Source organism: Pseudophryne corroboree, chromosome 3 (assembly GCF_028390025.1).
Source record: "Pseudophryne corroboree isolate aPseCor3 chromosome 3, aPseCor3.hap2, whole genome shotgun sequence".
NCBI classification, from domain to species: Eukaryota; Metazoa; Chordata; class Amphibia; order Anura; family Myobatrachidae; genus Pseudophryne; species Pseudophryne corroboree.
In genome coordinates, this window is record NC_086446.1 from 758,792,284 (window position 1) to 758,807,825 (window position 15,542).

General features: G+C 42.6%; 1 protein-coding gene across 1 annotated transcript in view; it reads left to right on the forward strand.

Annotated features, from left to right (window-relative positions):
* Positions 1-15,542, forward strand: part of LOC135056794 (ovostatin-like) — a 191,872-nt gene that overhangs the window by 73,432 nt on the left and 102,898 nt on the right. The window contains exons 9-12 of the mRNA XM_063962388.1: positions 6,973-7,102; positions 8,503-8,617; positions 13,976-14,091; positions 14,852-15,010. Of these exons, the coding sequence (XP_063818458.1) occupies positions 6,973-7,102; positions 8,503-8,617; positions 13,976-14,091; positions 14,852-15,010 (520 nt within the window). The remainder of the gene's footprint in view (positions 1-6,972; positions 7,103-8,502; positions 8,618-13,975; positions 14,092-14,851; positions 15,011-15,542) is intronic.

Sequence of the window (15,542 nt, forward strand, 5' to 3'; positions counted from 1 at the left end):
CACGCTGATAGGTGTTACTTTCACAATCTCCCTGAAATGCTTTTTCAAAAGTAGGCAAGTATGTACTAATGTATAACCTGTGACTCTGCTAGTGTGATTGCTGACTTTGCTATAATTCTCTGTCTATTCCGATCATCAATGCTGGTGCTAAGCAGGGTAGGGTTGGATTGTATGTCACTTTAACACATCTTAGTGATTACAGTCAAATTGTGTGGTACTCTGTGAAAGTTTCTGATTATTTATCATGTATAGGGGCGGCACGGGGGGTGAGGAATGTACACTTGCAGCAGCACCAACACTCCTCATGTTTCTCATGCAAAGCTGGGGATCTGGTTCAGGATAGGTTGTATGCAAATTTTTTAGCTTTCACAAAGGTCTCTTAAATTCAAGGCAGATGCAAGTTGATTCCTCCTCCTCTCCCCCCTACCCCCTTCCTATAGGCTGTGTTTGCACAGACATTAGCCAGTATAGCTGAGCAGGTAATTACAACTTCTGTACCAGGTATAGGTTACACTATTGACCCTTATGTGCAGCATTCCACCTGCGGTTTTTAATTTCCTGCAGGGGAAGCAGTAGCTGCTCAACAAACGAAAAACAACATCTTCAGTCTGCACGTTTCAGATGAGGATTCATCAGAGGAGACAGACTCATTACACTCTAGTTCTGCATATGAAGATGAGGAAGAAGGTCTCGGCTCTGGACATATCAGAGTTGATTATTGCAATAAAGCGATTCTATACTTGGAATAATCCAATTATCCTTTTCCAGCTGGGGACTGTTTCAAGAGGGAGGTGGCCCCTAAAGTTGATACGCATGTCAATCGATTAGTGCGAAAATCTACATTACCTCTGCCTTCAACATCATTAAATGATGTCACAGATAGGAGAGTAGATGGTTTGCTAAAAAACATTTTTTCCTTGTCTGGGGCAATCAATAGACAAGCCTTGGCTTCAGCCTAGATGGCTAAAGTAGTGGCTGCCTGGGCAGATGCATTAGAAGGGGAAACTTCAATGACATCTAGAGAGCAAAAATCCCATCTTGCACATATCAAACAGGCTGCAATAATCTTTAGTAAAGAGTTAACCAGTATTATGGAATCAGAAGCAGACTCCAAGAAAGTAAAGTTTTCCTTTTGGTCTTAAGGGAAAGCAAAAGGAAAGGGTGATGGCAAACCGTCCCAATACAACAGGTCTGGTAATACTAAAAAGCATTGAATTACCAGAGGACCGGCTTCTAAAACCGAAGATAAGCCATCGGCCTGATGGTGTGGGCCTCCACCTGGGGGACCCCAGGGTAGGAGGCCGACTTCTTCATTCTGCACAAATCTGGCAGAAGTCTACCATGGATGCCTGACCGCAAGAAGCTGTATCTCACGGTTATGCATTTGCTTTCAGGAAAAACCCTCCTCAAAGGTGTGGGTTTTTTTTTTTTTTTTTTGTACCAGCCCATCTTTAGTAGAGACGAGGGCCAGCGCTTTGCAAGAGGCAGTTCAGAAATTGCTTCAGTCAGGAGTAATCATTCCAGTTCCTCTTCCACAACAAGGACAAGGTTTCTACTCCAACCTGTTTCTATTACAGAAGCCAAATGGGTAGTTTCCAGCCTTTTACTCAATCTAAAAAAGCATTTGGGTACCTCGTTTTCATATGGAGACTATGTTCCATCATTTTGGCCATGGAGCCAGGGGACTTTATGGTGTCCCTTGATATTGAGGTTGCTTTCCTACAGTACATGTTCCTATAGCCCTGTCCCATCAGCACTATTTCGGGGTCACTATCCTTCAGCAGCATTTTCAGTTTCAGGCTCTACCATTCGAATTGGCCATGGCTCCCAGAGTTTTCACAAAAATTATGGTGATGGCCGCTCATCTCTGCCAGCAGGGGATAAGAATTTTTCCATACCTCGACAATCTTTTTTTAATCCTAGCACAGTCTCGGGAATTGGTTCTGTGTCATCTGCAACAGACAAAAGTGTCTGCAGAAGCATGGTTGGTTCAAAAATTGGGCAAAATCGTCTCTGGTTCCGTCACAGTGGATGACACACTTGGGGGGCTGCATTGGATTCAAACCTTTTTACCTCTGAACAAAATAGCCACACTTCAGTTAAGGATTCAGGAGCTTCTACACAGTTGGAAAGTAACCATTCACGCAGCAATGTGTGTGATGGGATTCATGGTGTAAACATTTGACATGGTAGAGTATGCTCAGTTCCATTCAAGGCTGCTGCAACATCTGATCCTTACCAAATGGAATGGTTTTCATCAGACAATAACAGACTATAGTCCTTACTCAGAAAGTAAGGAAGTTATTAACCTTGTGGCTACAGACAGCCCATCTGGACAAAGGGAGACCCTTTTGGATATCAAATTGGGAAATTCTGACAATGGATGCCAACCTTCAGGGCTGCAGAGCAGTGTCTGGAAGAAATTGCTTCCAGGGGCAGTGGACCAAGGAAGAATGTTGCTTGCCAATAAATATATTGAAACTCCGAGCCATATACATGGCGTTGAATCAGGCAAAGGACATCCCTAAGGGGAAACCAGTCCAAATCCACTCGGACAATGCAATGGCAGTAGCGTACCTCAACCATCAGGGAGGAACTCTCAGCCGGAAAGCAATGAAAGAGGTAAGTCTAACATGTTAAAGTGGGCAGAACTTCATCTTCCCGCCGTGTCCGCATAGGTCGTTCCAGGAGTCCTAAACTGGGAAGCAGATTTTCTCAGTTGGCACACCATTCATGCAAATGAATGGGCTACATACCCAAAGTCTTCCAGACCCTGGTTGACAGATGGAGGTTGCCAGAGATCTCATGGCATCCCATCAGAACCACAAGGTGCCAGCATATGGATTAAGAACAAAGGATCCCAAAGTGATCTTTGTGGATGCCCTGTCGGTGAGATGTGACTTTCATCTGGGCTATGTGTTTCTTCCCATCGCCCTGTTACCCAGGGTGGTGAGAGGTAAAACAAGGAAAGGGTGCTGTGACACTAATAGCTCCGGCATTAGCCCAGAAGACATTGGTACACAGATCTGCAGAGGATGTCGATGGAGGCTCCATTCCTACTACCTCAATGTCCAGATCTACTGATTCAGGGGCATTATCAGACATCTGGATCAACGGTCTTTGACGATGTTGCTCCTGAGACCTCCATCCTGAAGTAAAGAGGATTCTCACAACAGGTAATTCAAACAATGCTTAGAGCAAGGAAACCCTCCTCAGTTCGCATTTATCACTGAATATGACAAACCTATATTCATTGGTGCTATGACCGGAAATTTGACCCCAGGTCTTTTCCGGAATCCTAGCATTCCTTCAGGCAGGAATGGATAAAGGTTTAAGGGTGGCTTTCTTGAGAGTACAAGTGTTAGCACTGACTGTATGGTTACAGAAGAAAATTGCAAATCTACATGATGTGCGCACTTTTTTTCTAGGGAATGCTGCACATTCATCCTCTTTGTTCCTCCTACAGTGCCTTGGGACTTAAGTTTAGTCCTGAAGGCCCTTTTTAAGTTGCCCCATTTGAACCACTTAAAAGAGTGGATCTCAAATGGATGACGGCTAAAGTTTTCTCTTTCTGCTGGCCATGGCTTCAGCTAGAAGAGTTTCAGATTTAGGGTTTTTATGTCTTCCATATCATTTATTAATTTTTTTTTTTTTTTAACTAGATAGAGCAGTTCTCAGAACTAAATCTGGGTATCTTCCTAAGGTGGTGTCTAAATTCCACCTTAACAAAGAAATTGTAGTCCTGGCTTTCTGCAGGAGATGAATCGTTTGATGTAGTCGATGCCTTAAGGATCTACGTAGATCGTACCAGTGCTATCCAAAAGACAGGTTCTCTTCTTATTTTTTTTTTCTCTTCTCTACGGATTTCATAAGAGGATGGCCTGCTGATAAGCAGACACTGGTGAGGTGGCTTCGGATGACCATTTCAGAAGCCTGTTCTCAAGCTGATCTCCCTGTTCCGGAAAATGTCTCTGCTCACTATACTGGTAAGGTAGGCCCATCAAGGGCAGCACAACGTGGTGCTTCAGCAGAACAGAAATGTGAGGCAGCTACATGGTCTTCCATTAACACATTCATTAAACATTATGCCATGGATACCTTTGCCTCTCAGGACTCTGAATTTGGGTAAAGGGTTCTCGTGTCCAATCAGGAGCGTCCCCACCACTAAATTGCTTTACTAAATTTGCGTAACAGTATTTCTCCTAAGTCCACAGGTTCGACAGGGATCCCACCTTGACACACCTGATTTGAGGATCCTTTTGCTCGCTAACCTCTTTCCTCATGTACGGAAGGGTTTGCATGTGTGTTCTTCTCACCTGACTAGGGCTCTACATGATGCTCCTGCCTTGAGCCTTGGAAAACAACTGATTTTTTTCTGAGGCAGGAGGTGGGGTTATATGGATGGGCCCGCTGCATGCTGGGAGGCCAAAAAGCTTTGACCGTTTGGTGCAGATCTGCTGTCGCTCCACCATATCCCATTGTATCCTGTGGACTTAGGAGAAATTCTGTTATCAACGGTAAGTTCTTACCATAACACATATTTTCCATAAAATAGCTATGGGAATGGGTGCATATGCACTATACAATAATTACTATAAGTTAGAATATCTATTATAATTATAGGGTGTTGGCATATAATTGGCAAATAATATGGGCTTATCGACCGCGTTGGTTACCTCCATCGAGCAAGTCGCTATTAATTTGGGGTTCACATCTGGGGCACAGGGCACCCCCAAACCAGCCCAGCCACACACAAAAACAAGGGCATCACACTAGTAGGAAATAGAGAGGTGTAAAAGTATAGGATAGGCAAAGGTAGTTACTGTGTGTAGAAAGTTATAAAAATAGTGTGATTAAAGTATACATACCGTAGATCACACACACACACTAGAAGTGCTAGGGTGTGATGCCCTCGAGAGGCCCAGACAGAACAGCTCAAGAAACTCCATGCCCCAATGTTTACGCCCCCCCCCCAAAAAAAAAAAAAAACCTGACCCTATATGAAAATATGATTTACTTTGTATTATGCCTGAATCCTTAATGTACAGTCAGAAGGCCCTGCTTAAAACCAGTTGGGAAGGTGGGGGAGGAATGCAAGTCAAGAATGAAGCAATCTCAGGCTTCAGCTGCAGGGTGTATTTATACACTGTATAAATACACGCCGGTGGCGGGATGTAATGCAGTCAGAGATTGCCGGACGTGTGGGTTGCAGGCCAATCGCGGATGGTTTTTAAAGGGACAGTCCCTTACAAGGCGTTTATTTGCTTTGTAAGTAACTGTCCCTTTAAAAAAAAAAAAGTCCAATATTGTCTGGCAACCTGCACATCTGGTGTTCTCGGACTGCATTACATCCCGCCGCACGTGTAATATTTAGACACATAGAATGGACTATACAAGGGGAATGGGTCTATACTGCACACCCTAGTGGTTGTAATGAGATGTGCTATCTGCTGAGATTTATGGTACTACACTAAAAGGAATGGGTGCAGATGCACTATGCAATCATTACAATAAACAGAGCCGGCCCTAACCAATATGATGCCCTAGGCAAGATTTTGTCTGGTGCCCCCTAGCACCCCCGCTGATTCCGCCTCTGACCTTGCACCTCTTTCCCAGCACCATCACTCCTCACCCATAGCAGTCTTATTTTGGTGTTTGTACCCCCTATATTTTAAATAGGAACAGTTCGCACATATGGCGCACAGCCCAAAAAGGGGGGTGTTTTTGCTGGCAAGGGTCATGGCCACACAATAGTAACCCCAATTCTAATTACACCACACAGTACTGCAACTTTATTCACATTTTATCATGCGATAGTGTCCATAATTCATAATACAGCCCACAGTAGTATCACTTTACCTTATAAACGTTACTCCTCACAGTAGAGCCCCTTATTCACATTACATCACACTGAATTGCTCCTTATTCACATTACACCACACCATATTGCTCTTTATTCACATTAGACCACACAGTATTGCCCTTTCTGTACGTTATGCCACACAGTAGAGCACCTTATACACATAATGCCACACATTAGTAATGCATTTATATAATTAATTCCACACAGTAATGCCCCTTACACATGAGACACATTATTAATGTCCTTATAAACATAATGTGCTTTACACATTATGACAACCTTTATTAATGCCCTTTTTACACAAAATGTCCCTTACACATATGCCGCACATTATTAATGCCCTTATACACATAATTACACAGTGCCCCCTACACATTTGCTGAACATTATTAGTGCCCCTATACACATAATGACACACATACAGTAGTACCCTGTTACACATATGCCGCACATTATTAATGCCCTTATACACATAATGACACACACAGTGCCCCTTTACACATATGTTGCACATTATTAATGCATTTTTACATGACACACATAATGCTCCTTACACATATTCCGAACACTACTGCACAACCAACCCACTTACATGCACACAGCACTCACACTGCCACTAACACTGTGACCACTGCCTCTGCTTGGATACAGATGTGTCCTCATACATCTTGCCGCAATGCTAATGTCGGGCACCTTTTTTATGAAAATGCATCTTATTTGCATTGCCATGTGGCTAGGATGCACAAGCAGCTTCTCCTGATTAAAATGATATGCAGCATGCCTATATACTGTGTGAGACTGTGGCTGTATCTGCATATGAAATGCTACACACAGAATATAGGCATGCTGCATATCATTTTAATCAGCAGAAGCTGCTGATTCCCCTAGGCCGACTCTGACTATAAATTAGAATGCACCAATCGCAATCTGGCTCTTCACCAGCCTCCTGTGCTGCAAAGGCTTATTGGCAATGGTGACACGTTTGAATGGGGTAATGTAAGGAATAGGCATAAATATTTATTCAGGCTACAAAATGGCAGCGCCCACTGTGTGCAGACACTGGATACACCGTAAATGGTTTACACACCATCTAACCCCTCTTGTTTCAGGTACATCTATAATAAGCCAGTGTCAGGCGAGGTCATAACGAAGTGCTGCAGAGGAATACAATACACTTACGGAAGAGCGAGCAACTGTTACAAGGGATTGGAAGAAATCTGTTCGAATTATATTGATAAGGTGATTATATTAAAAGAAGAAATTCACTCTATTTACTTTAGTTTTATACATTTCCAAAAAGTAGTAAAATTATAGTTGGTTTTTGTTGTCCTCCCTGCCATCATGTTGCTGCGGTAGTTGAGGGAGGCTTGTTTCTATAATTTAGGATCCGAGGGGGGTGTTTTAAGGTAATTGCTATTTGTGGTAAAGTTGTTAAATGTTCGCTCTATCTATCCTGACCAAATGGGAATTTAAACAATTTATTAAAATCAAATTATTGCCCAATAAAGACAGAGGTCACCCTTTTGCAAATGCAGATCATACAATGTGTCGAATGATTGGATAATAAAGGGTGTCTTTCACTCTGTCTTCAACCCTGACGCGTTTCGTCCTATGTGGACGTTTTCAGAGGGATGGTCAATATAGCTAAAGAATCCGTCCATGCAGTAACCATAGGAATATTCAAATGAGTTACATTTGGGCGAGCACACAGGAGCAAGTGCTGTATTTGTTTGGTCCAGTTGTGAATACACCACAAAAAAAATTGATACTCACCCAAAGTGGGACACTTACCTTTTGAATACTTGGATCATCATGTTTTTGGAAAGGTGTCTTTTTAATAAAATCAAGATGTCCAACATTTCTGAATCTTAGTGTTTCAACTTGTTTTAATATTCCTATGGTTACTGCATGGACTGATTCTTTAGCTATATTGACCATCCCTCTGAAGAAGTCCACATAGGACGAAACGCATCAGGGTTGAAGACAGAGTGAAAGACACCCTTTATTATCCAATCATTCAACACATTGTATGATCTGTATTTGCAAAAGGGTGACCTCTGTCTTTATTGGGCAATAATTTGCTTTTAATTGTTAAAATTCCCATTTGGTCTATTTTAGTGTTTGTACTAAGATAAAGTGATATAGAGCGACCTCTGATTCATTTGCTGGAGGTGTTGTTCTGTTTGGTCCTTGCTATAGGGCGATCAAATTAGAGGGCAGCCATACTAGTGCAGAAATAAGGTACAATTTGATATATATAGATATATCTATATCTATATTTTTTTTCCCCCAACTGTAGTCTATAGTTGGGAATGGGATATTATGTTTTCTTTACATTGCAGCAGTAATGAACATCACAGTAAGAGGCCTGTGTGTGTTGCTGTATTCAATCCATCATTTTTAGAACTCTCCTCTGGGAGATCCCAAAAGAAAATCCAAGTCGGGAGTATGGTGACACGTTTCGCATCGTCATGGCTGATTATGGATGTTAGCTGTCCTCTAAGTCTTCCACACTTATACTAATGTGGTGACAGAACCTTTTGGTGACTTGCAATATAAAAATAATTTATAGTATACTATGTTATCCCATTATGTAAAGATAAATGAATATTAATGTCTCATTTTCTGTATCCCTACAGCTGGATGCTAATGGCACTTACAGCAATATGATGCCCCTGGATGTTTTTAAACTGCAGTTATCTGGCCTTAGCAATAGCATTACTTGTGACATCAGTGTGAGAGAAAGTGGAACAGGTACTAATGAGCACCTAATGAGCACCTACTGTATGTGTTTATGGACAAGTAAGGCTCCCTCACCCCTGCAGCATCCGCTCTAGCTGAGAGGCCCAGCCCTCAGAAGAGAGGAGAAATTGATGGCATATAAGAACCACTTGGCCCATCTAGTCTACTCCCTTTATCTTTTGGTAGCCTCAACCCTATTTGATCCTTGGTTCTTTGTAAGGATATTCATGTGTATCCACAGCATATTTTAAAATTGTTCTACTGTCTTACCCTCAACCACCACTAGAGGTTTCAGTCCTTCACCACCCAGCCAACAACAGCACTCTTAAAGCATGTCATTTATCTCTCCCCACCCTGTCCCCTCCATTTTTACACCTGTATTCATTTCACCCCTAAATATCTACAGGCATTTGCCCAACTCCCCCCAATCCCCTCTGGCAGTATAAATCCTTAGATTAGTCTTTCTCATCTCCAGTTGTCGGGGGATCCTAGCAGTGCATGTGTTCCAGGTCTCTTCAGAGAATCACAATTAATAAGAACCATTTGTGGATATTTTGAGATGTCAGTCAGGAATGAACACACCTGTGCTCCAGTGAGGAGATCTAGAAAACATGCGCTGTTGGGTTGCCCTGAGAACTGGAGTTGAGGAACACTGCACTAGACTCGCCCACACTATACCACACACCCTGTACTCTCACATCTAGACATGCACAAACGTGACACATCATAGACACACCACTTACATCAATATTCCCCACTGCCCACCTCTAATACACATTATATTATGCTGCTAAACTTCTTATATTAATACAGTATGTCCCACTACCCACTGCATATTATCGCCAGCTCCCCACACAGTATACACTGTACACTATATTATACACTAGACCCATAGGGGCTGATATATACAGTAGTTCTACTCCAGCCTAGAAACCCGTACGTGCAGAGGAAAAGTAACTAGAACAGTATAAAATCACGCTGGACGGGATCCCGGCGGTCAAAATACCGACACCAGAATCCCGACCAGCACAATCCCGACAGGGGTAGCAACCTCCGGTGGGCCCCCAACTCCCCCTCTAGGGATCAGGGGTACAGGGGAAGCCCCCAGTGGGCCCCACTGCCTGGCCTCCCCCACCACCTTCTCTAGGGATTAGATTCCAGACTGTGCACTTGAATTATACAGTACATTATACTGCACAGTACTATGGTGTTTTCTCTACACTGCATTGCTGTTAACAATCTGGCACATTATCATGCATGCACTAGCAGTATTTACTATCCATATTTATCAAGGGGCCCCGACCATACACTCTCTAATGGTTAGCCAAGCCTCTGTGGCAGCTGGCCACACCACCTGGAGATTGGCCACACTCCCATATATGGGCCCCTATGACTGCATTTCCCTGGTGAGCCCTTCATTCCCCAGTCCAACACTGGAAAGAGACCACAGGCACTGTCTGATAATTGAGTCAACTTGAGTAGACCTTTTCAAATTCTTCATGGTGTAACATTCCTTGTATTTTCAATGCATAAATAAGGAGGGAGAGAGAGTCAAACGTCAGGTGATTAAACAAGCATTCCTTCAAGAGTGAAAGAGTAACTTCTATGGCACCCACCTGTGATAGATGCCCTGTGTTCACATAAAGGTTTCTTTTTTATTCTTCTGGGCGGCCAGATTGGATTGCCCAGCCCCCCTAAAAAAAAAAAAATTTACAGGAGAAATGTTGGGAAAATTCACGAAAAACAGGGAGCACAAGCTGTGAATACTTATGTACATGTGATTTCTTAGTTTGAGATTTTTGCTAATTTATTTAAAAACTTTTTTTCACATTGTCATTATGGGGTATTGTGTGTAGACTTGAGGAAAAAATTAATTTATTCCATTTTGGAATAAGGCTATAACATAACAAAATGTGGAAAAAGTGAAGCACAATGGCATACATTTATTTTATTAAGTTTCTTATATAGCGCAGTAAATTCCGTAGCGCTTTACAATTGGAAATAACAATGATACAACAAAACTGGGTAATAAACAGTCATAGAGGTAGGAGGCCCTGCTCACAAGGTTACAATATATAGGGACATAGGCATGGATACACAAGGATAGGTGCTATCTAATGCATAGTTGTCCACCAGATTGCAATGGTTCTTGGCGGACTGTATGATCTGGTCACACACCAATGATGAACCGGGGTCGGGAGGTAGAGTGAGAAGACGTGAGGATATGTGTGGACTGTGCAGAGTGGATGCAATTTGATAGGAAGGTTTATGAAAGTTACGTGGGCTGTTATGGAATTTGATATACTTGCCTGAAGAGGTGAGTTTTCAGGGAACGCTTGAAGGTTTCTAGACTAGAGCGTCTAATTGTGTATGGTAGGGCATTCCACAGAATGGGTGCAGCCCAATGCAAGTCCTGCAATCGTGAGTGGGAGCGAGTAATGAGTGTGAATGAGAGACGCAGATGTTGTGAAGAGGTCGGGTTAGGAGATATTTTGAGATGAGCGAAGAGATGCACTTGGGTGTAGTTTGGTTAATGGCCTTGTGCGTAAGTAAAAGTATTTTATATTGAATATGGTAGAATACAGGTAACCAATGGAGGGACTGACAGAGTGGATCTGCAGACTATGAACGTCTAGTGAGGAAGATTAGCCTCGCCGCTGTATTCAGAATGGATTGTAGTGGTGAGTCTTGTTTTGGGAAGACCAGTTAGAAGACTATTGCAATAATCAATGCAGGAGAAAATGAGAGCATGGATTAGAGTTTTAGCAGTGTCTTGTGTAAGGAACGGTCGTATTTTGGATATGTTTTTGTTTTGTTTTTTAGATGCATGTAACATGATTTAGAGACAGATTTGAATGTGGGGAACAAAGGACAGATAGGAGTCGAGGATGACACCTAGGCAGCGAGCTTGTTGGGTAGGGAAGATTGTTGAGTTTTCAACAGTGATGGAGATAGCGAGTTGGTACCTACTATTGGCCAGTGGAAATAAAATGAACTTTTTTTTTCTTTCTTTCAAATATTAAGTTTTGAGGTTGCGAGATGTCTTCCAAGATGAAACGGCAGAAAGGCATTCAGTGACACGGCCCAGTACAGATAGGGATAAATCAGGGGGGGGATATGTAGATTTGAGTTTCGTCTACGTACAGATGAAACTGAAATCAAAAAGAGCTGATTTGTTTACCAAGAGATGAGGTATAGATGGAGAAAAGCAGAGGACCCAAGACTGAGCCTTGTGGTACTCCAACTGAAAGAGGTAGCGAAGAGGAGGTAGATTCAGAGAAGCTAACTCTGAAAGAGCAATTAGATAAGTAGGATAGGAACAAAGAAAGGGCTGTGTCTTTAAGACCTAGGGATTGTAGTGTTTGTATGAGAAAAGAGTAGTCCTCAGTGTCAAAGGCAGCAGATAGATCTAGAAGAATAAGTAGTGAGTAATGGCCTTCAGACTTCGTACTGACCAAATCATTAACCACTTTAGTCAGTGCTGTCTCTGGAGTGTTGAATGGAAGCCTTACTGAAGTGGGTCCAATAAATTGTGTGAGTCGAGTGTAGGCAAGTAGCTTAGACAAGGGAGCTGAGAGATAGGGTGGTAGTTTGAGAGAGTGTTAGGGTCAGAATTTTTTTTTTTTTTCAAAACTGGAGTTATCACTGCATGATTGAAGAGTGAAGGAAAAATACCAGTAGAGAGATTACAGATGTTAGTTAAGGTAGGGATGAGCACTGGAGACAGCTTTACTTTATTTGTGAGGGTAAAGGATCAAGAGGAGAGGTAGTAGAGAAGCAGGATGGGAAGAGTGATGATATTTCATCTTCATTTGTGGGATCAAATGAAGAGTACCAGAGGGTTCAGGTAAAGAACTGAGCAGGTCACTGGCTGCCAAAGAGCATACCATTTCATCTTGGATCTTATCAATCTTCTCCTTGAAGTAGGAAGCAAGATCTTGTGCCTTTATAGTGTCTGGTGGGGTAGGTGAGGAAGGATTCAGAGATGATTTAAATGTATTAAAGAGTAATTTGGGGTTAGAGGCTTGAGCAGAGATAAGAGTTTGGAAATGTTTGGTAGTGTCCATGGCATTTCTATAAGAGTGGTAGACAGGAAGTCACTTGAAATACGAGATTTATGCCACTGACATTCAAGTTTACAACATGTGAGGTTTTTGTAGTTGTCTTAACTTAGAGTGCCATGGTTGACATCTAGGCCTATGTGGAGTGTGATGGGTAGCTGGAGCCACTTCATCAAGGGCTAGTTCTAGAGTCTCGTTCAGGTGTGATACAGCCATCTCAGGAGAGGTGAATGCAGAAATAGGAGAAAGCAGTTGTTGGAGTGAGGTGGAAAGTTCTTGAAGATTAATTTGTGTTAATATTTTTGCGTGTTTGAGGAGCATTGGAGGACTTGTGCAAAACACAGAGTTTGAATTAATGGAGAGCATGCAAGTGATAAGGTTGTAATGTGAGAGGGGGGAAAGGGAGCGTAGTCTGAATACTAGATCAAGGCAGTGGCCCTCCCGATGAGTAGGAGTCAGTCCATTGGGAGAGGCCGAGAGAGGAGGTCAGAGAGGAGATTGGAGGCATGAGCAGCAGATTTTGGACTATCAATAGCAATATTGAAATCACCCATGATGATGGGTTTATATTGTAATATTTTCTTAACCCTTTTAAAACAACCCATCTAAGACAACCCTCTTCAGCCTAGCATCTTTCATTATGAATGGTAAATGGTAAGTATCCATCTTTGTGGAGGTAGAAAGCGGGAGTTCAGCGCAGTGTAGCCACGCCTCCATTCCCTGTCCTTATGGGGGCATGGCCAGCGCTCTGTGAGCTGCTGGCATTCCCCCAGTCCCTCTTGTCACCGGGAATAAACCGTTATTTGCATGTACACAGCGTCTATTCGCTGCTGTGCTAAGCAGAGCAGCAAGTGACGGGATATTCCCAACTGCCCCCCAATCCATCACGGGAAACTGCAGCCCGCAGGTGGGACAGCAGGACAGTCTCAAAGTGACTATCCCGCAAAAATCAGGACAGTTGGGAGGTATGCAATGAAGTACTAGTCACTCTGATCACTGTGACCACTGCCATAAGAATCTACAAGGACGTTCCATCCCATAATTGCCATTTATCATAAACTGATCACCCATAACAGCGTTGCACCCCTATCTGATCCCCCACCACCACAAACACTGATCTCCTCTTTAGTATCCTATGCCTTGAATGATGTTGTAACCCATAGCAACCACACTCTTTTCAGATTAATAGGACTTCCCCCTACACCTTTAGATAGTATCATCTGATTGATTTCACAATGCTTTTATCAGTCTGATACTGTATATAATTTACAATTTGTCAAAATGTTTTTCGTCTATGCCTCTTTCACAGGGGTCGTGGATACACAATCCTGCTATATTTCGGTAACCAACCGGCCCATCAGTCTCCAGATTGAATATTCCCCTTCTGGCCAGTATTATAAACGTGGCATTGACTTAGTCTGCACAGTGAGTAACTATCATACGTTATAGTAGATCAGTCTGGTATGCAAGTAAATGACATCCCAATGAAGATAAGTGATAAAAACTTCAAAACTCATAATTTAATTTATAGTATGATGTTTGATTTTTTTTGTTTCTTTTTTTCAAAAAGACAGTGAAGTTCCAAGATGTCTTCTCTTTGAGAAGAACGACCTACAGATGTGTCCTCATACAGAGCGTCTTTACGCCATATGTTGCGAGTCGCCTGGCGTAACTGAGATGCACCAAAACACAATTCTCCTACAAATGTCACACATTAAATGATCAGTCAAGCTAGTAATGTCGTTACCAGTTTTTTGTGTAAAGAAGATCCACATTTTCAGTGATGAAGACACTTGGTGCGGGACAAGTTGCGTGGGATCTGGCGCACAGGGAGGAGCTGTTATGAGCGATAAGTTACTACTCCAGAGGTGAAGCTGCAGTGTAGTCCAAAATTAAAATAGTGGAACCACACCTACTGCCAGTGAGCCGTCCGGTGGTGTTTGGGATGGCAGTTGGTGCGTCTCCTCTATTTGAGTTTTGGACTGTGCTCCAGCCCCACTTCTGGGGCCACCACTGGGTGCAACTGAAGCCCCACTGTATGCGGACACACCTGTACTACTAATTGTTTTCCTGCTCAGAGATATGATACACAAATGCACACTGATATTATACATGAATAGTGATATGATATATGGAGACATGATGGTGGTGTTCCCTGTTCTTGATAAGTGTCCTTGTGTTCCAGGCTATACTAACAGATGAGAATGGAAAACCATTGGCTGGTGAAATTATTACTGTAGAGGTGGATGGGGCGTCTGTTAAGAAGTCAATTACAGATGCTGACGGGAGGGCTGATTGCAGAACAGATACATCATCCTACTTTAAGCCGAATATTACTCTCCGTGTATGTATACTGTTCCATTATCCAGATACAGCAAGTTTACTCTTATCTGTCAATGGAATGTCAGCAGGTTACGCAGTATGGTGTCTCTGGTATCTTTAAATAACATAACAAAATTCTAAAGTCTTCATTAAGGTGCAGTCAAGTTTTTACCTATGTTATTGCACGTCTGCTGCAACGCTTACAAAATACAGCCATGGCTAAAAGTTTGGAGAATTACACAAGTATTGGTTTTCACAAAATTTGCTGCTTCAGTCTCAAAGGCTTTTTTTGACCATTACATTAAGTTTATGTATAGAGTCAATATTTGCAGTGTTGATCCTTCTTTTTCAAGACCTCTGCAATTCGCCCTGGCATGCTGTCAATCAACTTCTTGGCCACATACTGACTGATGGCCGCCCATTCTTGCCTAATCAATGCTTGGAGTTTGGCAGAATTTGTGGGTTTTTGTTTGTCCATCCGCCTCTTGAGGATTGACTACAAGTTCTCAATGGGATTAAGGTCTGGGGAGTTTCCTGGCCATGGACCCAAAACT